The sequence below is a fragment of the Rhopilema esculentum genome, chromosome 12 (assembly GCF_057945365.1).
Source record: "Rhopilema esculentum isolate cy_ngs chromosome 12, ASM5794536v1, whole genome shotgun sequence".
Taxonomy (NCBI): Eukaryota; Metazoa; Cnidaria; class Scyphozoa; order Rhizostomeae; family Rhizostomatidae; genus Rhopilema; species Rhopilema esculentum.
Window position 1 is genome coordinate 482,774 of NC_142826.1, and position 26,651 is coordinate 509,424.

The following is a 26,651-nucleotide window of genomic DNA, read 5'->3' on the forward strand; positions in this document are numbered from 1 at the left end:
ATTATGAGGCCGTTTTAATATCAGAAGAAAGTTTGCAGACCGATTACGCTTTAGCTACAGCCTGAATAAAATATTGACGCGGCTGCAATTTATCTTCACCAAAATATTTATCAACATACAATCAAAGATATTTCATCAGAAAAAGGTAAACAAAATACATACCCTCATGTGATTAGCAAGATCCTCTTCTTTTTCGTTTTCGCACTTGCTTTCGTTCATAACAAGTTTGTTGATGTTGCACATCGACTCCAAGCAGTTGCTTATTCGTTCGTAAAAGCCATCCATCCCAGCAGCCACCGCTTCATTAGTCTCGTTATCAATTAAATCATCTAGGCAGATTACTGCCGTTGTCCCTTCGTCAATATTTCCGCTGTCTCTCCTTTGATTCAATGCAAGCCGTTCGGCTCCAATGTCTTTCAACTGGCTACCAATTCTAAGAAGGACAGAATCGTTTTCTAGATCGGTACCAGATCCAGCGAAGTTTACACCATTTTCCTGTTCATCTTTGAGGGCTTCTTGCATATTTATTTCTCTCAAGCCCTCGTCTTTCATCACATCATTCTCCAGTCTGATCACACGCACTTCAAAGTCGCCTTCACCGGCCACCTCTATCGAACTCAAAGACACTGAATCGGGGCTGACATCTTCGCCTTGCCTTACCTCCTCGTTTTCTTTTCCTACTTTTTGTAGATCGCTTGCATCTTCGAATCCCCCAGCTTCAACATTTGTTGAAGACTCCTTGAAGTTATCATATCCCATGTTGAAAGGAGATTCCGACAAACGCTTAGTTGGAACCATTGCAAATTTATCTTGTGAGCCTTCAACAAAGTCTTCGGAAGAATCATTCTTTGCAACGCTCAATGCCTTCAGAGGAATAGCTAAAGGGTCTACCTGCTCAACAGGAGCCACAGAGACTGCTTTTATTGGTTCGTGTTCAATTTCGGCTCTTTGTGTCACGCGCAAAATTTCATGCTGCTTTTGCCAGTCTGCATCCATCGTTACATCTAAGGCTTCATCCAAAGAGTCACAGGATTCGTCAAAAACTGATTTCTCAAGCCAGTTCCAAACACGTGGGATCATCGGGCAAGGTTTTGAAGACAAAAGTGAAGGGGATGATGGTTCGTCCTGCAAGTTAGAACTCTGGTCCTCTACAGGTATGACACTCGGGGTTAAAGCCACATCATGTTCGGATTCCATCGACTGGCGACGGGGTGTTGGCGGGATTACTTCTATCATTGGAAGAGAAAGGTCAAGAGACTGCCTCCTTGGTGTCGGTGGTATTACATTTATATCTGGAGTCACCTCAGTCATTGACAAAGAGCGGCCGAAGGGCATCGGCTTGAAGATAAGCTCGTCATTAGTCGTTTTTGACGAGTTTCCAGATTCTTGACAGGACAGGGCTACAGAAACTGGGGTGGTTACAGCCATGTCCTTAGACGTAAACGACATGCGACGAGGAGTGGCTGGGATAATGTTGATATCCGGCAAATCAAATGAATCCTGTTTTATTGAGAGTTTGTCTGAGACATGTGAGCAAACAGAGCTTCTTCGCGGGGTTGGAGGGATGACATTGATGCATGGACCGGCAAAAACTGCCAGATTCTCGTTGTGTTCTAACTCGGCTTCAACCTGGTCTGCAACACTGTATTCTGTGTCACCACTGCTTTTCGAGGCAGATTCAAGCTTACGAAAGAGCTCTGCAAAGTCAAGCTCTCCTGAATCTGGTGAAAGCGTGTCATCAGCAGGCAGATGTGCATTTTTCCGCTTTTTTTGGCGGACGGGTCTCCTCACTAGAGATGTTGGATTTTGCATTTCAGCCTCGATGTTACTCGTTAATGGCAAATTGGACTCTTTTACGTGTTCTACTTTATCAACAGCTGATATCTGTGCAACTGTCTCCATCACAGACACTTCTTCAAAACGAACTGGCTCTGGAATAATGGCCTCTAGCATGATACATTCTGTTGTTGCTATTGGAATTTCGACTTCAAGAAACGAGTTGTTATCGTCATCCTCATTGCCTGTCATGACGGGGGTGTCACTGTTGTACATGGTTCGGTCACTTTGCTGGGAATCATTCTCTATTGATTGCTTGTCGTCTTCTGCGCTGGATTTCATTTGGTTTCTGCTCAGTCCTTTGCCAATTTCTGATGTGAGATTCATCTGACACGTTGAATCTCCACTTTCTTTTGATGGCAAATTCCTTATGTTCGACTGAGACAGGTCACCTGATTTCGCTGTTTGCCCATTTTGGCATTCAGACAATCCGATTTGTGGGAGATCGTCGGAAATCGCGAGCTGGCGACTGAAACTTTCAACCTGCCTCGCATTTTTGAAGGTGTTTCTGTTGGGCAAGGCCACAGACTCCGAGATGATGGGCCTGTCCATTGTAAAAATGGTCTTGACGGAAAAGGGCATTGTATCGGTGGCAGTCTGAAGACTGTCATCGTGATCAAACGAATAAACTCCACTTGAATCAGATATCATTGACCCTATTGAAGAGCATAGATCTTCTGCTTCTTCTCCCGACCTTTGCTTTCCCTTTATTTTTTCTCGACCGCTTTTTGAAGCGAATGCTAAATTCAAACTGCCTTGTATCTTTTTGCTTTCAAGATTCTTTAAAAAAGTTCTCTCTTGCTCTAGCAATACATCAAGAGCCTCGATCTTTTTGTTGAACTCGTCTACATAATTTTTGTCATCAATACAAGTGGCAAAAAATTGATCGACGACATCCATTGTTGTAGTTTCATTGTCAGACCCGCTGTCTTTGTCAAAACTACCTTCGATTCTATGGGCTATGTGTTTAGGATCAAACTCAGCATCCTTTAAAGCTTCGAAATTCAGTGATAGCTCAGATTCGTGCATCTTAGACTCGGTTAAAGGTTCTTCCACTAGTTTGTTGTTGAATTCATCATATCCTTTATACTTGACTCCTTCCATTTCATAGTCATCCACTGGATTGACCTCTTGTCCAACCTTGTCGGTAACATCATGCTGGATTCTCGGCACTCCAGATGCTTCGCCATCATTCAAAAATATGTTTTGCGATTTCACATCCGATTCCGAATATTTTCGTCCATCCGAAGTGATAGCATCATCCCACGGTATTATAGTTTCGTTCAAACTTGTTGATTCATTTTGTCCGGTGGAATCTAGGATACTGTTTTCAAGAAGGCTAATTTGTAATTTGTTCCACTTCTCGTTCAAACTCTGCGCAAAAGAACCAAACTTTTTGGCAATTTCAGGGGAGGATTCCAATAAAATATCAATCTCTTCAATCATTTGCTGTAATGTGTCAATGTTCTGCTCGATTAACTAAAAAATGAAATAAACAAAAAACCCAACTTAAACAGAATTGAACGTAATAGAACTAATAAGGCAAGAACGTATTATAGCATATTTATTTCAGATAAATGCACATTTAATGTATAGATAAGGTAGGCGTCTTTATCGAAAAAAACTAGCGAAGAGAAGGGACATAATAATTGTGATAATGATTGTGATGACGATGATGATGATCGAAATGTGATGATTATGTGATGATTATGTGATGAACAGTGATGAACGGAGAAAGCAGCGGATGATCAATCAAGAAAAACATGATTCAACATGATGAATGACGGCGCCATAATACAACGTCTCACCTTTTTCAAAACCGGGTTTCCGATCGCATCTTTCATCAAACTATTGCAAGTTTCAACTAAAGAGCTGCAGCCTCGTACCAGCACTGCGAACCTCCTTCCAGCACATATTCGATTTTCTACTTCATCTAAAAGTGTGGTAACTTCTTCATCGACCGTCCTCAAAAGCTGCTGCTGTTTTTCGATTTCTGGAGTTCGTCTGCAGTCGATATCAAAACTACCTTTCATAGATTCCAACTGAGTCTTTTGCTTCAGGATATTTTTCTTGAATGACTAAAAACAGGATTAAAATTCATTAATCAGAACATACACTTGGATTAACGAAGGCCCTTTAATAAATCTTTCAATACCAATGATGGTAGCAACGGGGTGGCTTTAATAAGGAAACCCATGTCAAGGGCTGGATGCCAGAAAGTATTACATCTGAATCAAAACCTCTTTTGTAGCTTTCCAGACGAGCCTCTCAAAGCTTAATTCGCAGAACGAAGGAAAAAAGGAAACGTTTCTGGGTTGTATCAAGAGTGGAGTTGCTGAAAATCTTAAGTACAAACTTCCATTGTTGATTGACTCTTTATCATTTAAAATCGTGTCTGTTGCATTGATTCAAAATAAAAGCTAGTTTCAATTTATCGATGTTTATCCATTCAAACAAACACAACCTAACGAAAACTTCTTGTCCTTACACAATAAATCTTTTTTATTAAATAAAATAAGGACAAAAACGAGCAAAAACATAAGAAAATTACACCATAATGAAAATAAAAATTATGAATCATTAAAAAGACAGCTAGATATCTTTTTAATAACACATGATAATGAGAAAACAGTTAGTCGATGAAGTAACATTTAGTTTTTTGCTACTTCAAACATTTGTTTTACTTCGTATGTTGCTTCACTGCAATAATTGTTTTTTAAAAACCTCTTTCCCAACAAGAAAACGACTGCTGACTTAAAAAAACGCATGCTGACTTGCTAATGAAAATACTAATATGAAAATGAGACAAATTCATAAACTCTTCTCGTAAATAAGCTGTCGAGAACCGATCCAAAGCTGATTGAAAATCAAATTGAGATAGTTAAAAAGATTCTGAGATCCAAAAATGAAAGAGAATCACTTTCAAAATTACGTTTCTTCTAATGCCTGTGTTTTCTTAACTAAATTGGGTGTCATTATTTTAGAATAGCATGGATACATTTGCAATAAAATCTGGAGATTATGATTTTTGCTAACAAATTCCGTCCAATCATAAAACGATCCATTGTTAAAGAAGCATGATCTAGAGTTAACAATAAGTTTTCCACGTTGATAAATCAGTTGAACAGAGAGTGCTTCCATTATATTATCCATAGGGAACTCCATCTGTCCGGTTTATTAAGAAGTTCAAACGGCAAATCTAACGGACATGTTTCCTATCCATCGACAACTTAGCATGGCTTCATTTTCCCACCGTATGAAAGTATTCACAACTAAATAATCTATTTTGACAATAACCTTTGACGTTTGAAGGGCGTGGCATACTAGGACGGCTACTCGACCTGCAGCACGCCCAGGTCAATGTAGAAAGAACAGCTATTTATGACCACAATTTGATGGCTAAAAAAGCAACATCTAACTTACAAGCATTGTCTCTATTGCTTCATCCGGGGTCGAGTCTTCACCATCAATCCAAAGAGACTCAAAACTGTCTTTCAGCTTTTCTGATTCATCTTTCAAACTCAACAATTCACTATAAACATTATTCATCTTGGGCAGAAGTGTATTCTCTGACTGACGTATTCCAGTCATTGGAACAACATCTTCGTCTCTCTGTGTAAAAAGTAAATAAAAATTACAACTATCTTGTCAGGAAAACAAGAAGGGAAAATAAATTTCTATTTCATCTTAACATTTGAGTTCCGAATTTCATAGCCAATTGTAGCTGGAAACTAAGAATAGAAGAGAAGAGGTGAGTTTTTCTGAGGATAAACTGTAAACACACCATAAGAAAAGGCAGCCATATGGGCGGAAAACCTCCTACTGAAACGGGCAGTTCGTTGTAAAGGACAGGTTCTCTTGAGCATTTCTCAGTTGAGGTTCAACAAACCGAAATTTCTCTTTGTTGTCAATCCTTGCACTTTCCGTTATCTATTCTATGCCCAAAAATATTTCCGCTATTTATAAGTTTACGTGTCAACATGATTCCGGCTAGTATGATGCACCACCCTAGTATGATGTCCCTTTCAGCATTAGAAACAAAACTCCCTCTTTAAGACAACAACTTAATCAGTCTTGAAAACCTAAGGCAACAACCTAAACTTGCGATTCTACATTCACTAGAAAAGTCAGATTACATCAGAAACTATAATGGCGACATGTTTTGGAAAATTGGTTCGGTCCACGTCAGGAGCGTAGCATGCGGGGGTGTGGGGGTGTCATTTTAAGTTTCTACTTTTTCAAAGCCATTTTTATATTTTGTACCACCGAAAAATGTTTGTAAAGTGACATCAATAGCAATTTGTAGATACCATGATGAAGATGGTGTTCATTGACAAACTTTGTTCTGAATATGATAAATATTAGTAAAACAGAAACTTCAATAACTACGACTGCTGGAAGAGGTCAGGTGCAAAGTTTTACATTTCAAATAAAAAATAAAATATTTGAAAAGATAGTTATATGTTTGAAAAAAACAGAGCAGTCACTTGCTAAGAAAACAGCTGGCATTTGAAGCGAGATGCAGGTTACCAAGAATTCAATGCAACATTACGGAAAAAGAATATTCAAAATCAGATTGTAATAGCGTTGGAATAGGGGAAATGTGACAAGACAGCGTGGTCCTAGCAACTTTGCGCTTGGTTTAGAAAATAACGTACTCCTACAAAATTCGTACAAAGCTGCATCAAAATAAAGAACTCTTCTTAAAGGTTTGCGAATAACAAGAGCACATTTTGTTCTAGACCAATCAACGGGTTTGTTTACCAAATGTCATTAGCCAGTCACCGGCCTCCATTTCGAGCTTGATTTTTGAATGTTTCAAACCAAAACACAGTTGCTGTGGAAAAAAAACCTACCCCTATACTTTTGCCCGGGAAAAAAATTTACGTTCTTTAACCTAAAAGATTTTTCAAACTTAGTTTCTAGAGTATTTGTTTCGTACAAATCTCGGAGCCCTAAGCAGAAACACAAACGGTGTCTAAAATATCTGCACTGAAACATCACCTATTTCCCACTAGAGACCTACCTCCAAAAATGGCCAGCCCCTAATTTACTTTATATGAAGCTTTCGTTAACTAAACAAGGAAACATTTTAAGATTTGAGTTACCTGATAGTTTGCGCAAGCAAATCACCCAGCTATCACTTGGAAATAGTGTATTTTCTTTAAAAAACTAGGCTTTATAATTGCCTATTCCCTCCTCTACACTACCGCACGGGATGCCTAGGCCCTTTCTGAACATTCCTCCTGAGCATCACAGACAATGAAACTCAAACCACTTTTGTGAAGCCATTAGACATCAGTCGATAGTTTGAAGCCAAAAAGGCCAAAATATTGGCAATACTTTCAATTCAATTTTCGAGAGATATCATCTTTTCAAAAGTAACAAAGACCCCCTTTTTCTTGGACAGTCTCAAAGCCTTGAAACCTTACTGATACCTGCTAAAAGGTTTTTAGAACAAGGCATGATAACTTTAGAAATATCTTTGCTAAATCACATTTAGTTGTTTGAGAACCAATATGATTAAACTGGCCTTGAATTAAAATTTATTCTCGTACCGATTTACTTCAGCAAGACTTGCCTCTGTAAATTATTTCTGTGGCTTTATGACCATAGTTCTAAATGATATTTCTGCTTTGTAAGAACGTTTCAGAACTGCTAGAATGTTACCAAATGCTATGCTTGTTTTCTAATCGGTCGGTGACATCTATACATGCATGTATTTATCCCAACTGAAAGAAAACAGTTTGAATTTCTTTTCTTTTCATAAACTATTTGTCTCAAGAAGGAGTAAACTTGTAAAAAATTACTATGTTTTATGGGCCAGGTACACTGTACCTACAAGTACCTGTACTTGCAATAAAATAAGCCTTTCTTTGCACAACCTTGTGAGATTTCTATGTAAACTCACAGATACTTATCTTTATGCTTGGGTGTCTAAGTCTGCTCATTTCCCTCTGTGTTATTAATGAACTGCTCATTTCCTTATGTTATGAAAGAATAGGTCAAACATCTTGGTCCAAATTTTTTGTACTTCAACGGAGACCATTGTGTGTATGTTACAAGAGAACTCAATCCATATAGAATTTTTCGAAAGCCTCCAAGTCCATCTTTTCGAAAGCCAATCTTTTCGAATTTTTCGAAATTTCCAAGTTCATTGCGGCAATGTTCAATCCAGTGCACGGAAAACCAATGCTGCAGTTTTGTCAAGATCACACTTCATCTCCTTGAATGCAAACACTCCCTTCACGAAATTATCAGGATAGTTCAACAATCGATTTCCTTTTCGGACAAAAACAAATTCAGGCTGATGATAACGACTCTTTAACTTAGTGATAATAATTTTTTGAGAAACCCTTACAAAATGAAACAAGTCATCAAACTGTTGCAAAACTTCTGCCCTTTTCATCTGTTATACATTTTTTCTTAAAATAAGAAACCTTTGCGCTACTTGCCTTACGCAAATCAACGGATGTCAAATGTCAGGTGACTGGGATTCATTTTCGTTTCCTTCGCTACCAGCTTGACAAAAACCCTCACAACATTTACTTACACATGGATAAAATAATTTTTTTAGACAAATAAATAGTTCAAAGGCCAAAGAAACTTATAGAAAAATTCAAGGATATTCAGAAAACAGTTTTGCAATCAAAAACCTATAAATTGTAAATTCTAAACTTTCCAGATACTTTCGTGAGGGGAGTGAGTTACCAAAATTTTCGCTATTGGCAGTAGCGTGCCTCAAATGCCTTGAAAAGACGTTCGGCTGAAAATAGCTTTGAAACGACCAAAGGCTGATAATGTATCACTTGCCACAAAATTCAAGGCCAATTTGATCATATTGGTTCTCAAACAACTAAATGTGATTTAGCAAAGATATTTCTAAAGTTATCATGCCTTGTTCTAAAAACCTTTTAGCAGGTATCAGTAAGGTTTCAAGGCTTTGAGACTGTCCAAGAAAAGTGGGTCTTTGTTACTTTTAAAAAGATGATATCTCTCAAAAATTGAATTGAAAGTATTGCCAATATTTTGGCCTTTTTGGCTTCAAACTATCGACTGATGTCTAATGGCTTCACAAAAGTGGTTTGAGTTTCATTGTCTGTGATGCTCAGGAGGAATGTTCAGAAAGGGCCTAGGCATCCCGTGCGGTAGTGTAGAGGAGGGAATAGGCAATTATAAAGCCTAGTTTTTTAAAGAAAATACATTATTCCCAAGTGATAGCTGGGTGATTTGCTTGCGCAAACTATCAGGTAACTCAAATCTTAAAATGTTTCCTTGTTTAATTATATCAGTAAGGTTTCAAGGCTTTGAGACTGTCCAAGAAAAGTGGGTCTTTGTTACTTTTAAAAAGATGATATCTCTCAAAAATTGAATTGAAAGTATTGCCAATATTTTGGCCTTTTTGGCTTCAAACTATCGACTGATGTCTAATGGCTCCACAAAAGTGGTTTGAGTTTCATTGTCTGTGATGCTCAGGAGGAATGTTCAGAAAGGGCCTAGGCATCCCGTGCGGTAGTGTAGAGGAGGGAATAGGCAATTATAAAGCCTGGTTTTTTAAAGAAAATACATTATTCCCAAGTGATAGCTGGGTGATTTGCTTGCGCAAACTATCAGGTAACTCAAATCTTAAAATGTTTCCTTGTTTAATTATATCAGTAAGGTTTCAAGGCTTTGAGACTGTCCAAGAAAAGTGGGTCTTTGTTACTTTTAAAAAGATGTTATCTCTCAAAAATTGAATTGAAAGTATTGCCAATATTTTGGCCTTTTTGGCTTCAAACTATCGACTGATGTCTAATGGCTTCACAAAAGTGGTTTGAGTTTCATTGTCTGTGATGCTCAGGAGGAATGTTCAGAAAGAGCCTAGGCATCCCGTGCGGTAGTGTAGAGGAGGGAATAGGCAATTATAAAGCCTAGTTTTTTAAAGAAAATACATTATTCCCAAGTGATAGCTGGGTGATTTGCTTGCGCAAACTATCAGGTAACTCAAATCTTAAAATGTTTCCTTGTTTAATTAGCGAAAGCTTCATATAAAGTAAATTAGGGGCTGGCCATTTTTGGAGGTAGGTCTCTGGTGGGAAATAGGTGATGTTTCAGTGCAGATATTTTAGACACCGTTTGTGTTTCTGCTTAGGGCTCCGAGATTTGTACGAAAAAATTACTCTAGAAACTAAGTTTGAAAAACCTTCTAGGTTAAAGAACGTAAATTTTTTTCCCGGGCAAAAGTATGGGGGTAGGTTTTTCTCCACAGCAACTGTGTTTTGGTTTGAAACATTCAAAAATCAAGCTCGAAATGGAGGCCGGTGATTGGCTAATGACATTTGGTAAACAAACCCGTTGATTGGTCTAGAACAAAATGTGCTCTTGTTTTTGCGAATACATTCTAATATAAAAGCTAAAAAATTCGAATAGAACTTAATACTTTTGCAAATCAAAAGAAAAGCTACGAAAACGGAAGAATAAAATATTCTTAAATATTTTAAAACAAACAAAATTTCCAAACAATAATTAATCGCGAAAATGACGAGAAAAATAAATAAGTCCACCGATGAAGTATTTTCGATTCCATCACATATCATCGAAAATGCTAAAAACGTGAATTTCTTATTTCACTTGCATAAATACAAGAAGACAAAAATCCAAGAGACAGTGGACTGCACAGGTTCGGGAGAGAACCACGGCAAAGATACAAATGCGCTTGAAATTCAAACCTGACAAATTTTAATTCAAATATAGTTGTAACAATTGCCATAAAAATAAGAACATAATTACCAATGAAATTTTCCCCAATTGAGATGCGTTTGATATATGCTAGCAAACCCAAGAGAAACTGCCACATACATGTGCAGGTGACGATCTATCACCTGTTTCAAGAAGGGCTCGTTTCTTTGACAACAACAGTTACTGTTCGAAGGCGAAACAAAATAGGCCTTCAACAATAGAGCACCACTTCCACAAATCCCAACAAACAAGGGGCGATAGTGACATGGGAGATTTCAAAGGTGTAGGGTGGCCAGTCTCACCCAAAGCCACTCCCTGACATGTTGAATAAAAGCTGCAACGTTAACAGCAATTTCTCTAACAAGGTTTGCTGTAGAGGTAATTACGGCTACGGCAGCTCATTTCAGATCGCTTTACGTCATCACACGGGATATCATGTTAAAAAACATTTTCTATCACTTCATTGATTTAATTACAATTTCTTTTTGGCGATTTTATTTTAAATCAGCTCTTATTTAAGGCATTGCTTAGCGCAAAACTCGTCAAAACAATTTATGCATAATGAATACAATTTGCAAAAAAGTTCGCAATTATATCAAAAGGAAAGCATGTGATCGCACGTGAAAGAGATTCGGATCGCAATAAATCCTGATTCGCTCTTGGCCAACCGATTACAGGTTCTTTCATTTAAATCAATATAAAAGACAACAAATATCGTAATTACTGTTACGGTAGAGTCAAATTAGTAAAGTTAATATTGAAAAATACTTAAAATTACGAGGAACAAAACGTTAAGGTAGAAAAAGTAATAATAACAATAGATTTATTTCGTTTAAGTTATTATAAGAATGTAAGAGGTCAATGAAATCGATACAATAAATACATACGATAAACGAAAAATCTTCCGGGTCTGTCTCTTTAAAAATGCTGGTGGGTGCTATCAGCTGATATTTCTTAGACTGAGCCGATGCGCAGACTTGGCAGAAAAGATTGCGAATGATACGACATAGGACATTTATAGGGTTTGATATAGTTTGACGGAAGCCACTGAGGAGTTACACCTGTCCGCAGTGGCCGTCGATTGGCCACTTCTGAATCCATATGAAGATGGCTACGCACGGAATAAGTGAATAATAAATGAGGGGAGGGGGACGAAACATTAAATCGAAACCATATGCATTACAAATATGAGCTAAGACTCGTCTTCATCGAAATGGAAATAATTGATTTAAAAAGTTGTAACAAACAGCAAATATTATCAAACAGCAAAAGAGAAGGAATCATAATTTAAAAAAAGTAATAAACATTCGTGATTTAACACAAAATAATAACAAAAATGTAACTGGCGTTGAAGCTTCAGTAAACTTAAATATTTGTTTTTTTTTCAAAACCATTTTTAATTTGTGTACAATCAAAATATTGTTTAAAAATGTAACTGTTATCACAAATAAAGGAACTTTAAGATTTCCACTAGGAAAGGAAATGTGAGTTGGCAATGAAAAATATTTTGAGCAATGAAAGAAGGCCAAACGAGTGAAACAAAAACTTTAAGGAATGATATTGCTGACCAAGAGAGGAAATCAATGTTTCGATAGGAAGAACTGCAAGAACGTGGATTCAAGAAAGCTCGCTGTTTTGATAAAGCAACAAACAAGGAACATTCTACTAATGACTCAAAGATAAACATCATTCATAAAATTTTTTTCGTTTTCGTAAATTAGGCTGCGAGCAACCGAAATTCTTAAAAAAGACACCGTACGCCTCTGCAAACAACTCCTGGGAATAGCAGCACGTTTTTAGACGGCTTTTGACGTCACTACTCCGTTTCAATTCACCCAACGGAAAACAAGGTAGACGAAAAGCGCTACGATCAGCTGATAACTGACAGGCAGAACATAGGCCGCTCTTATCACATCTGCTCGGATCAAATAATGATCAATGTTATCTCGAATAACTGATACAAATATCGTTACAAAGCAAATCGTTTCTAAAGCCAGATAAAGGAGTGCTTTCAACAGGTCATGGCGTCTGTTGTACCAAGGTTTGAGACAATGTTATTGCAAATTGTAATATAAAGTAATCTGCAAGTTGTCAGAAAGGTTAAGATGGACTTGAAATATTTCAGGCCGCAGGTAAATAGAAGAAATGATAAGGCGAGTGGATGGAAGTAGACAACTAGCCGCGAAAATCTTTTCGGAAGAGCAATCGACACAAAGAATTTCTGATTGTTTGCCCTGAGCTGAAAATCGATAGGAAATTTTATCAGTTATCTAGCGACATCACCTGCCTGACAGATGGTCTCCTTTCTAAGATTTAGGTGAATTTCATTTGGTTTTATATTTGCAACTTCGTCAAACATAGGCTGAAACATGTCGTCACTTATATTCCTCTTTAAAGTTATGTACAGGACATAACGATTTCGAAAAAAAATAATATAGAGAAGCCATAGCGGGTAATTTTTGCCAAATGTGTGATTGAATAATAACTAGAACAAAAAACTTCATGAATAAGGTATAAGATGTTCACACAGAATACCTTCAAAATAGTGAAACATTCGTAGGAATGATTCACTCTCTGCATTCAAGAAAAGATTTTTCGTCTTTCACCGTTTGCTTTAAACTATAAATTTTAGTTTTTCTCCTAAAGATTTAGCTGGCTCCATAACATTATTTTTTTAATTTTTTGTAATCTTTATTGTCTCTTAAAAGACATTTTCCAGAAAACCTTAACACTGAAGCTGTAGTTTATCAAAATTGGAAGTTTCATCTTTGCAAACCATTCGTAAACATTTTTCGCACAATGTTAAATTTATCATCAGTTTCTCTGAACATTACGATTGGTTCATAATGACTCTCGGAGATGAAACAACTTGAAATGACGGAAAGAGCCTGTGAGGCTTTGCCTGACCCTCATATAACGCTTTAATAGGCCATAAAGGGGCAAAAAAGCTCTTTTTGAATGATTCTAGTTGAAATACAAATAAAGTGGGAGAGAGAGGGGGGGGGGAGAGATAACATATTAACTGTTGGTTTCTTAAAAATTATTAGGCTCTTAGTGCGCCCAACGTTTTTATACACAGAAAGCGACAAAACCTAACAGTATACCAGATTTTGAATCATCTTCCCTTGGTAAATTCCTTGCTCATATAAGTGTCGTGGGTGAATACCTTTTAAAGTTCCTAGATAAATTTACAAGTTAATGTCCTTTTTTGAACTTGCATACACGGAAACACAAAAAGTTAACAAGAAATTCAATTAACGAGAGATTTGAAGTAACCCTAAAAGAAAAAGAGAAAAAGCATACTGGGGGTTGCAAGACATTTCCCAATGACAAATGGAAACTTGGGGCGCAAAAAAAATCCAGAGTCGCAGGTCTTAGTTCACGCTTGGATAACTTTTTGTACCTAATACTTACCACCCAGAAGTATCTGTGATTGGTCCAAATTACAAAAACAAATTTGATTGGCTGTTTACTGACTGAAACGTTCCTCTACAAAATCAGAAACGTATACGAACAGATGATGCATCTTAACGTTATAAAACTCAAGCTACATCACATGCATGCTCTCTACATAGGCGTGGTGACTGCATTTTTTCAAAAATATATGCTGCACATCGTCTAGGACGGCAAAGAATTTCAAAAAGGGTTACCTCCTCAGACGAGAAAAAGACGCCTGTAGTTTTCGAAGACGGCAATGCACGGCAATTTTGTTTTAACCTCTCTTTAAGTCTATTTTCAAGCGCACCATGCTGCAAAATCAGGACATCAATACTTGATCTCTGTGCCCACGTGATTACTTTTCCATTAGCTAATTGGTGAAGTTTATTAGTGGAGCTTTTGATGCCAGCTATCATCATCTGAAATATGATTGATGTCAGTGAATAAAAGTTAAAATGGAGTCTTATAACACTAAAGTTCAAAGGCCGGTGAATGAAAACATAACTGCAGGTTTCAGGTTTCAGGCAGCCCTGATTCCGGTAAAAGTAAAATCGAATCCACATTTAGCTGTGAATTTATTGACCGACATTTTGCGGTGACAACCGATAACGCAACAACAGCACAAGAAACGAAGTCCAAGGATGGTATCCTCTTGCTAAGAAAATAATTTTGTTAGCATTTGCCGCACACTATCAACATCTTGCAAAAACAATGGAAGCAATTACATTTATTTCGTCGGGACTTCTGTCTGTTAGTAATCTTCTCTCAACGTTACTCAATTCCTTCTCAGTTTCACGGATTTGATCTTGCACACGAACGACGTCCAGAACTGCCTTAGAAACCGTTGCTTTGCGATTGGCGATTTCCACCAACGATGAACTGAGATGTTGTTGTATGTTGCTCAAGGGACGGCTGCCACAAGCGACGTTTGCGGAATGCGAGTGCCTGTCAATGGATGTCAGAATTTTCTGGATCCTTAGAAGGCCTCGTTCTGCATCCTGCAAATCAAACAAAAACGTTCGCTAAATGCAAAACTGCCCATCATTCATAATCATATAAGACTGAGCCTGAGTATCCAATTTAGGCCAACATACAAAACACGCTCCAGCTTTTGTAACTGGAAATGACAAAAATAAATTTCTGTGAAAACGTCAAGTAGAGCAAAAAGAATTATCTTTCAGGGCAAAGCAAATGTTGGTATTTACCTCAAGAAGCGAAATTGACCCTTCACTGGGATAAATGCTTATAACAACCGCTGTTGTTATCAAATTAAAAATATCATTGATTTAATGAAGATATCACAAAAGTAATTACAATCCAGCGTAAATACAACTTAGAGGAAATTGTCAGCGGAAACGAGGCGGTGAGAAAAGCCGATTGGTTCGCAAAGCGAACCGCAAAAACGGTCCAGCTGTTGTAGGGTGTCCTGCTGGGCATTTCTTTCAGGCAGATCATTAAATTGGCTTTTAAGAGAATTCAAGCGTGGAGACAAGGATAGTGAACCAACAGGAGAGGCAAAAATATGGTCAACAAAAAGCCCTCAGCGCGCGCAAAACAGCATCTTTACAGCTGTGTATCCTACTACCAGGGATGATCGCAGTACCAAGCTGTACGAACCTCGTATAAGCTAAACAACGAAAAAACCGAAAGACAAATTTTTTGCGGATTAAAATATACAGAGGGTGCATAGAAAAGAATGGCAAGAGAATGCCACTTACGTGAAGCGTGATTAGCGCTTTCTGCAGTGATTCAATTGATTCATAATCATCACTCCTTGCTGATACGAGCAACTGATCAACTTGAATCAACTCAGCAGAAGCCTCTCTTATCAATCCGTAAATCTCTTCTTCTTCTTCAAATCCAGTTTCAAGCGAACTGAGCGAGGCTGACAAAGCATTCTGGTGCTCAATGACATCATCTAACAGCAGCAGTGAATCGAGGCCTGACTCAATGCTTTGGTCTGACCTCTTCCTGTGTGTACTGGCCTCAACGACTTGCTCTGGGATGGAACTTCGTGGTGTTTCGACATCGATTAATGACGATTCACTAGGAGATACACAACTATATTCTGACTCATTAATATCGTCTTTTTTCGAATCATCTGGGACTTCCTTTTCATTGCCTTCTTTATTATAGCCCTGCCCATTTTCAAACATCTTCGTTTCTTCATCTTCCGTCGAAAGTGGTCCTTCCACATATACCGTTCTGCTATCTGTCAATCCATTTGATTTTTCTTCATCATCGTCTTTTTTCGCATCATCTGGGACTTCCTTTTCATTGCTTTCCTTATCATAGCCCTGCCCATTTTCAAACATCTTCGTTTCTTCATCTTCCGTCGAAAGTGGTCCTTCCACATATACCGTTCTGCTATCTGTCAATCCATTTGATTTTTCTTCATCATCGTCTTTTTTCGAATCATCTGGGATTTCTTTTTCATTGCTTTCCTTATCATAGCCCTGCCCATTTTCAAACATCTTCGTTTCTTCATCTTCCGTCGAAAGTGGTCCTTCCACAAATACCGTTCTGCTATCTGTCAATCCATTTGATTTTTCTTCATCATCGTCTTTTTTCGCATCATCTGGGATTTCCTTTTCATTGCTTTCCTTATCATAGCCCTGCCCATTTTCAAACATCTTCGTTTCTTCATCTTCCGTCGAAAGTGGTCCTTCCACATATACAGTTCTGCTATCTGTCAATCCATTTGAATTTTCTTCATCATCGTCTTTTTTCGAATCATCTGGGATTTCCTTTTCATTGCCTTCTTTATCATAGCCCTGCCCATTTTCAAACATCTTCGTTTCTTCATCTTCCGTCGAAAGTGGTCCTTCCACATGTACAGTTCTGCTATCTGTCAATCCATTTGAATTTTCTTCATCATCGTCTTTTTTCGAATCATCTGGGATTTCCTTTTCATTGCCTTCTTTATCATAGCCCTGCCCATTTTCAAACATCTGCGTTTCTTCATCTTCCGTCGAAAGTGGTCCTTCCACAAATACCGTTCTGCTATCTGTCAATCCATTTGATTTTTCTTCATCATCGTCTTTTTTCGCATCATCTGGGACTTTCTTTTCATTGCCTTCTTTATCATAGCCCTGCCCATTTTCAAACATCTTCGTTTCTTCAGCTTCCGTTGAAAGTGGCCCTTCCACAAATACCGTTCTGCTATCTGTCAATCCATTTGATTTTTCTTCATCATCGTCTTTTTTCGCACCATCTGGGACTTCCTTTTCATTGCCTTCTTTATCATAGCCCTGCCCATTTTCAAACATCTTCGTTTCTTCATCTTCCGTCGAAAGTGGTCCTTCCACAAATACCGTTCTGCTATCTGTCAATCCATTTAATTTTTCTTCATCATCGTCATTCTTCGCATCATCTGGGACTTCCTTTTCATTGCTTTCCTTATCATAGCCCTGCCCATTTTCAAACATCTTCGTTTCTTCATCTTCCGTCGAAAGTGGTCCTTCCACAAATACCGTTCTGCTATCTGTCACTCCATTTGATTTTTCTTCATCATCGTCTTTTTTCGCACCATCTGGGACTTCCTTTTCATTGCCTTCTTTATCATAGCCCTGCCCATTTTCAAACATCTTCGTTTCTTCATCTTCCGTCGAAAGTGGTCCTTCCACATATACCGTTCTGCTATCTGTCAATCCATTTGATTTTTCTTCATCATCGTCTTTTTTCGAATCATCTGGGACTTCCTTTTCATTGCTTTCCTTATCATAGCCCTGCCCATTTTCAAACATCTTCGTTTCTTCATCTTCCGTCGAAAGTGGTCCTTCCACAAATACCGTTCTGCTATCTGTCACTCCATTTGATTTTTCTTCATCATCGTCTTTTTTCGCACCATCTGGGACTTCCTTTTCATTGCCTTCTTTATCATAGCCCTGCCCATTTTCAAACATCTTCGTTTCTTCATCTTCCGTCGAAAGTGGTCCTTCCACATATACCGTTCTGCTATCTGTCAATCCATTTGATTTTTCTTCATCATCGTCTTTTTTCGAATCATCTGGGACTTCCTTTTCATTGCTTTCCTTATCATAGCCCTGCCCATTTTCAAACATCTTCGTTTCTTCATCTTCCGTCGAAAGTGGTCCTTCCACAAATACCGTTCTGCTATCTGTCAATCCATTTGATTTTTCTTCATCATCGTCTTTTTTCGAATCATCTGGGATTTCCTTTTCATTGCTTTCCTTATCATAGCCCTGCCCATTTTCAAACATCTTCGTTTCTTCATCTTCCGTCGAAAGTGGTCCTTCCACAAATACCGTTCTGCTATCTGTCAATCCATTTGATTTTTCTTCATCATCGTCTTTTTTCGCATCATCTGGGACTTTCTTTTCATTGCCTTCTTTATCATAGCCCTGCCCATTTTCAAACATCTTCGTTTCTTCAGCTTCCGTTGAAAGTGGCCCTTCCACAAATACCGTTCTGCTATCTGTCAATCCATTTGATTTTTCTTCATCATCGTCTTTTTTCGCACCATCTGGGACTTCCTTTTCATTGCCTTCTTCATCATAGCCCTGCCCATTTTCAAACATCTTCGTTTCTTCATCTTCCGTCGAAAGTGGTCCTTCCACAAATACCGTTCTGCTATCTGTCAATCCATTTAATTTTTCTTCATCATCGTCATTCTTCGCATCATCTGGGACTTCCTTTTCATTGCTTTCCTTATCATAGCCCTGCCCATTTTCAAACATCTTCGTTTCTTCATCTTCCGTCGAAAGTGGTCCTTCCACAAATACCGTTCTGCTATCTGTCAATCCATTTAATTTTTCTTCATCATCGTCATTCTTCGCATCATCTGGGACTTCCTTTTCATTGCTTTCCTTATCATAGCCCTGCCCATTTTCAAACATCTTCGTTTCTTCATCTTCCGTCGAAAGTGGTCCTTCCACAAATACCGTTCTGCTTTCTGTCAATTCATTTGATTTTCCTTCATCATCGTCTTTTCTTTGTGCTTCATCGATATCTAGCCTTTCTCCCGCTTTAACTTGATTCAGCCCAGCTACAGGTGTTATTTCCATTCTTTGTGTTGACTGGTTTTCGTATGCGTTGGCAAAACTGGAATTGGGAAATTGGCTTTTCTCTGCCATAGCATTCTGTCTTAAATGAGAATCGTCCTCAGAATTTGAACGCTCAAGTGGCTCAACAGGCAGAAAATCAGAGAAACAGTCGTATAAGAAGATTGGTTCAACTTTCACTTCCTCCAGTTTAACAGGGAACACAATCTCGTCAACTGTAGCTGAATCTTCAGCCAACATTGAATGGGATAGCGATGCATGCTGCTTTTGACTAGCGCCACCATCCATTTCATCGTCACAATTCATAAAATGTTGCTCCCTTTCATCCACAACAAATTCATCTGCATTTGCCGCACTGGATTCTTTATCACTTGCTTTCATGCTATTCAACAAAACAGCAATTTCCCTATTTAGCTCATCAACTAAGGCTTCCACTGTCCTTAAGCCGTCGTCCATCATATCTTGACATCCTGCAGAAATATTGATACGACAATCTCTAATACGAGCCATTCCATCTAACAACTGTGTCCTGCTTCTCCTGAATTCACTCTGCTTGTCCGTCAGCTCTTTCAGCAATGTCCCTATTGTGCTTGTATCTGCCGCATGTTTTGCATTCTGCCATGCTGTCTCAAACTTCACTTTGGCATCATCAACACTTTCCTCTCTCTTCACCAGACTCAGCGAGCGACAAATAACGTCAACAAGTTCAATATGCTCCTGAGTCTCAAAATGCAACGCCTTTGCTCTGTCATGAAGCGCATTAAACGTATCAAGGTTCTTTTCTATAATTGACGATGCTTCACTTGGTAAATTCTTTAAAGAAATTAAAACACAAATGCAGCGCTTCTCCAGTGCAAGACATTGCTTACCAACGAGGATCAGGTCGTTCTGCCAATCTTGGAAACTGGACGTGGATGCTGCGCTGTCGAGCTTGTTCTTTATGGTATCAATTTCCTTGCGGATGCTGCTAACGTCGCTATCAAAGGTTTCTGCTCGTGAAAATGCCTCCTTCAAATTGGCAACTCTAAGCTCCAGTTCTGCCTTGAATTGAAAAATAGATTCTTGTAACTTGGAGAAATCATTTTCCATTTGAACCTTTTTGCTTACATTCTGCTTTGATTCAGCATGGGCGTTAACTTCGCTTGATATTCTAAGCAGTTTAGGCCATTCACTCGATATATTCGATTGCAAAATAGCTACTTCAGCAATCATTGCTTGTAAACTTTCTACAATATCAAAAATCTGAAAATTTCCGTCAGTAAGTTGACTTGCTCTATTTCTCAGATCTTTAAATGTGGCATTATATTCCTCGAGCCTCTCCTCCAAACTTTTCAATGCTTGTTGATAACCTTTGAGATCCTTAAAGACCATCTCTTCTAACGACTCATCTGCTTTGCATATTCTTTCTTCGATTCTGCTATGTTGAATTATAAGTCTCTTTTTGTCCCTTTCAAAAGTCTGCAAGGATGTGATCGTTTCTTTTGCAGCATACGACTCAGCCAATAGCGTTTTCAAATTCTCTTTTACACCCGCGATACGCTCGGACAGGATGCATTCTTCAACAACAGCCACTTTGGTAGAAAGTTCCACAAGAGAAGCATTTATTTCCTGTGTTTTCTTAACCAACTCATCAACCCATATTAGATCTTCATCCAGCCTCTGTGTGACTTGCCCTAATTTTGCTTCTTCCAGTTTGCATCTGCCTCTCAAGTGAAGTAGTTGCTCAGCTTCAATTTTCAGCGCAATGTTTTCCAGCATTTGTATGCACAACTGACTTTGTTTATATACTACCATAAGCTTACTTCTTGCAGTTTTCTCTTGATCTGTCACGGCTTCTACTTCTTCAAGCATTTGGAAACATTCCTTTATTTTTACATCTAGATTTTCAAACAGTATCGTTGCTTGCTGATCCTTTTCAAAACGAGTCTTACGGTTGGCCTCGGCTTCACTTAACCATTTGTCCACAGCTAGCATTTTCTCTTCGATCTTTTCAAGGTCACCTAGAATAAAATCCTTTTCCTCTTCGGTTACTCTTTTTGCAATTAGCCTACTTTTTTCCAAAATTTCCTCCTTGTCATCATTCACAGCTTTAGTTTCACGTCTGATTTCCAACAGAAACTCGTCCTTCACTATCTCGTCTAAATCCTCAAGTTCAAGACGCTTCTCCTCCAAGTTTTCCAACCTAAAAAGACAGCTCGATAAAACAGTTAAAACTTCGTCTCTTTCTGTAATTGACTCGTCCAACTTCGTTCTTTTCTCTACCAACTCACTTTTTACTCGGTCCCAATCTTCGCTTATTTTGTTCAACAAAATTGAAAGTTTTTCCTTCTCTAGTCTCGGAAGTCTTTCACACAGCGAATTTCCAAACGAAACTGCAATTTGCACATCGTCGTCCAAACTGCTTATTTGCGACACCAGATCATTTCTTTCGTTCACCAGGTCTTCCATGCACTTTGCCCCTTTGTTTTCATTTTTGACGGCCCTTTTTGCGATCGCAATCCATTTTAAATTCACCATTAAATGTTTTTCGATATCTTTCAGCTCTGTTTGCAGGACATCCAGAACTTGCTTCTTCACAATGGACTGTTTTTGTCGTGATTCCAACTTGTCGCTGATGCTATGCAACGTTGCTTTGGCAGATTCTTTTTCAAGCAATGGCAAATCGATGGCTACATCATCTAGGCGTGCTTTCAGCCCCATATACTTGTCCTGCATTTTCTGCACAACGGCAAGGTCATCGGCAACTGATACTGCAGCATCGGTCAGCCTTTCAAATGAACTCACCCTTATATCCCCTCCAGAGGCTACATTTTCGCTCAATAATCCACTTGCTTCACACCATTCTCTGAAAGCCTTCTCTGTTTTTGCCAACCTCGCTTTTTCTGTACCGACTACTTCCTCGCCTTCCACGATGCACATTTCAAGACTGAGCATGCTTCTATCAACCTCCGCTTTGACCTCTACTTGGTCTTCCAAAGAATTGAAGTCAACCTTCAGAAGCTCATATTCTTTGGTTGCGTTTTGGAGCGAATCTTTTAAATCATCCAAGTTTTGTTTTGAATTCCTCAAAGATTCATGTGGGATATTTCTTACATTGTCCAAGCGATCTTTTATACCTTCTTTCAAACAATCAGTCTTTGCAGCGAATGCAGAAATTCGCTCACCAAGATCTGTCAAGGTGTTTTCATGCTGAGCGATTGAAATTTCTGCGTCTGCAACTCTTTGCAGTAATCTTTGAATATCAAGTTCGATGTCCTCCCGTTCATTATCCGACAATCTTGCTCCATGTTTTTCTTGACTTTCTCTAATTTGATTCTTAACATTTTCCAATCTTTTCTTCAACTCTCTTGGTACTTCCAATTTAGCTTCAAGTTTCCTTTCGAGCTTTAACTCATCAATCAGATTCTCAATTTCCTGTAAATCAGCTTCTGTTTTTTCAACATCTGTACGCCAGTCACATTTCGAATTATGTTTGCTGCTTAGATTTTCCGCTTTCTTTCCAGCAGCTTCTTTCAAAGACATGATCTTAATCCCAACCAATTCTCGCTGCCCAGCAAATTGCTCCTGCGCATACCTTCTCAGCGATGGGCAGGAGCTCTTTATCTCGTCTATGTCACCAATCCGATTCACATCTTCTTCGTAAACTTCAAGCCTCGTTCTGATCCAGTGTTGCTGCTCTAGCTGTGTTTCGAGGCTGGCTTTACCATCTTCATCAATCACAACTTCAACTTCTTGCAATGCTTCAAGCACCTGTTCTATCTTTTTCTCTCCTTCAAAGATAATTTTCTGGCAATCCTTCAACAATTTTACTTCTTCATTTACTTTGGTCGCAGTTTCAACAAAATCATTATCCAAACATTTAAGCATTTCATCGAGATTATTGACTTCAATTTCCGGCAAAACTGATAATGACTCTTGATATTTCTGCTTGATGTGTTGCATCCTTTCTTCAATTCCTTCTATCATCGCAAGCTTCTCTTTCAAAAATGCCATTCTTTCTGCTGGATCATCAACTTCTTCTTTTGATACTTCAATCGAAATCAATTCAACTTCTTTTGACAATTTTTCAACATTACTTTCCATAGCTAAATAAATATTTTCCAGCGACTTGACTCTTTCTAAATCATTTTCGACCTTTCCCTTAAAGAACTCAAATTCTTCCAAGAATTCCCTTTTGAAGTCTAAAAGCTCAATCTTCCGTTTTTCCGATAAACTTGTCAAAAAGTTTTCTTCCTCCTCAAAAACCATATCGCAGGCCTCCTCAATACGCTGCAAAACAAACTCCTTTTCCTCCAGATTTCTCTTTATCTCTTCAATGCTGTCCACAGTTGCTTCTTCTTCGTCCGCTTTTCTCAACTCGTCCAACTCATGCGACAATTTCGACAGGTCCTCTTCATAATTTGCAATGAAGGTGGTCACATCGGACAGATTCGAAAATGATTCATTGGTAACTTCGCGCATCCCCGTCAGTCGTTGGCTCACTAGATCCGCTTCTTCAAGCAAATCGTTGCTGAATTCTACCATAAAAGGAACTCCTGACAGAGCTGATGCCATGTCCTTCAAGTTTGCGGTGACACTTATAAGCTCTGCTACTGCTAAACAACGACCTTTCAATTTTTCTAATTCCTCTTCGTCGTCTTCTTCTTTTTCTAGGTTTTCTTTTTCATGCTCCTGGAGGTTTTCATTTATATTCTTCAGACTTCCTTTCAACACATGACACACGTTTGCAAGATCTTGATTTTCCTCTGTAGCTATCACGTCGAGACACTGTTTAAGCTCCGCCAACCTTTCACCAACAGCATCTACCTTCCAATCCTCCTTACTCACTCTTGCTTCCAAATCACCAATTTCTGCTCTAACTTTGTCAATAGTTCGCTGTTTTTCTACAATCACCTGCAGTGTTCCAGTACTAAGGTCTTCAATACCGGGCCTGTCACTTTGTAATTTGCTTATTTTCTCATGTAAAACTTCCAAGTTACGAATACATTCTACTTTTCGCAAAGACGCTAAACAAGAATTGCGGAGTTCTACCCCCTTTAAGGATATTTTCAATTCAACAGCCTGTAACTGAGCAACGAGCTCTTGAATGTCTTCTGGTGGCAATTCATTTTGGAACTCTTTTTGTTTTAATGCTAGTTTCTCGCAGTCTTTAAGAAGATCTTCTGTTATTTTCAATGCCCTCTCAGCTTGATGGTGACATCCGGTAAGACCATCTATATGGTCATCTGTAGCAACTGGCACTTCAAGTTGTTCGATGCATCTTTCTAATTCCACGAAATTAAGCTTGTAATCACTCAATTTCTCTTTCATCTCCTTTCTACTTAAAACCCTTAGTTTTAGTTTTGCTAACGATGTCTCCAATTCTCCCTTCTTCTCGACAAGAATGTTTGTTAGTCTTTTCGCATCATGATCTAAAGAGGCAAAAGAAATCTCTTCCGCTAGTTCTATTCCCTTGGATAAACAATCGAGTGATGTTTCTGCTTCTTTTTGCCCTTTATACAAACTTTCAATGCCACGACCTAGATCCAAAGTTTTTTCACTTTCCAATTGATGAATCTTATCAATTGCAGACTTTACTTTACTAACTTCATCTTCTAATTCCTTCATCTTTTCTAACTCCAGCCCATATCTTTGCTTCATTTCTCCAACTTGTCTTTCCACTACATTTATTTCCTCAATGCTCTCCCTGCATGTCGTTAAGAGCTCCTCCGCGTCGACCTCGTTCTTTACTAAATCGACAAGAATGCCCTCCACACCAGATACCGAAGTCTTACAACCAGTCAATTTCCTATCACAGTCTTCAAACATAATTTGAACATTTTCGCAGTCAAAATGTTGCGGAGCCTCCGTAAGGATTCTTCTGACATCATTCAAGTCAATTTTGCTTGATTGTAAACGTTCAAGACTACATACCTTTTTGTTCAGTAAAGATTCCCTACATTTCAAATCGTCGATCTTTTCAGCCAATTCAATCAAAACAATACTTTTATGCTTTTCTAGATTCTCTCTTTCCTTTGCAAAATTAGCTTTGGATTCTAATTGGCTGCTTTTTTCCGTAAGTTCCTTTTCTAGCTGCTCCAATTCAGCGATCATTTTTGCGTTCAGTTCATAATTTTTCTGCAGTGATTCGACATCAGATCCAGCACATTCAACCATTACGTAACCAGCGACTTTGCGCGTCAAATTTTCTAAATACAAATGAAAATTCCTTAGAAGCGTTTGGCTCTCCTTCAGTTCATTAATCCTTTCATTCACTTCTTGCTTGCATTCTTTGCAACGATCTCTATAACTTTCAATCCGTTTCCTGCAATCATACAGCTCTTCTTTGGAAATCACATCCCCAACGATTTTCAGCCTTCCACCAATCTCTCCAAGCTTTTCCTCCAGAGTAACAATGTTTTCACCTTTTCCCTCAGCGTCAGATATACTATCAACAAACAATTTGTTCCCTTCTTCAGCCGAAAAGACAGGCTCTTCTTCCAAGGCCTTCTCAATTACATCAAGATCGTTGCTTATCTCAGCAAAAGCTTTTCCAAACCTCTTACATTCGTTTTTCATGGCATTAACTTCGTCAGCCCGCTCTGCCAGCCGCCGTTTCAAGTTTGCAGCCTTCTGTAATACATCTTTCTTCCCCTCAACCTTGACTGATATATCTTCTCCACTTCGATCAGCTAGAATAGTATCCAACCCCACTACAAGTTGCTTTATCTGTTTAGACAGTTGTTCCAAAGCATCAAATCGAATTGCGATAGGCAATTCCCCATGGCTAACTATTTGTCCCTCCAGATCATTGAGTTCATCATCTATATTTTCTGTTGCTACTTTACATTTCAGATATTCTTCATGCGCCTTACCTACTTCGCTCAAATTTTTCTGCCTGGAATCGATTTCATTTTCGACCTTACTGATTCTTTCCTCAATCCTTTTTGCTTCTTCAGGCGGCAGATTCTCTCTAGCTTTGCCAAGTTTCACCCGCTTCTCCTCCAGTTGGCTTTTAGCGACTTGTAAACGTGCAATACATATTTGCGCACCTTGTATCGCTTCTTCAGGAACTTTGCCCTCATCCGCCACCTTCAAGCTGTTTTTATCGCAGATTTCTCTCTCTATTTCGTCCAGGTCTCGCTCCACATTTGATACGTCACTTTGATAACGCCTCTGATTTTCCAATTCATTCAAAACTTCCGCCTGTGTCCTCTCAGATAATGACACAAGTTCCATCAGCATGTGACTGTTCTCTTTAGAAATCTGTGACCAGCCATCACCATCAAGCTCTTTTATCGTGGAGAGATCTTCTTTCGCGGTTCTTGCAATAATTTCCGCTTCTTTTAGTTGTGATTGCAGTGATTTGATCTTCTCTTCAAAGGTTGGGCATTCGCAGTGGGATGACGAAATAGCTGCAATAAAATTGAAATGAGGTTTAAAAAAAATGTTTAGGTTATGTACCATTCAATATGTTTGTCAAGAAAATAAAAAACAGAATGAAAAACAAAACCTAGAAATTATCTCAAAAAGACAAAACAAAAGCACTAAGGCAAAAAATCAGACTTATACCCTTTTTTAAGAAAAAATTGTGACACCCAATCGACCAAAATCTTATCATATCTTACGTTTACCCTTTAAAATTGGCATAAAGAA

The 26,651-nt window shown here is 38.5% G+C and overlaps 1 protein-coding gene across 1 annotated transcript in view; it reads right to left on the reverse strand.

Moving 5' to 3' along the window:
• Positions 1–26,651, reverse strand: part of LOC135681441 (uncharacterized) — a 77,356-nt gene that overhangs the window by 13,366 nt on the left and 37,339 nt on the right. Inside the window, exons 41-46 of the mRNA XM_089111673.1 lie at positions 15,711–26,410; positions 14,718–14,990; positions 14,205–14,411; positions 5,260–5,448; positions 3,645–3,914; positions 163–3,315 (exon numbers count right to left, since the gene is read on the reverse strand). Of these exons, the coding sequence (XP_088967799.1) occupies positions 163–3,315; positions 3,645–3,914; positions 5,260–5,448; positions 14,205–14,411; positions 14,718–14,990; positions 15,711–26,410 (14,792 nt within the window). The remainder of the gene's footprint in view (positions 1–162; positions 3,316–3,644; positions 3,915–5,259; positions 5,449–14,204; positions 14,412–14,717; positions 14,991–15,710; positions 26,411–26,651) is intronic.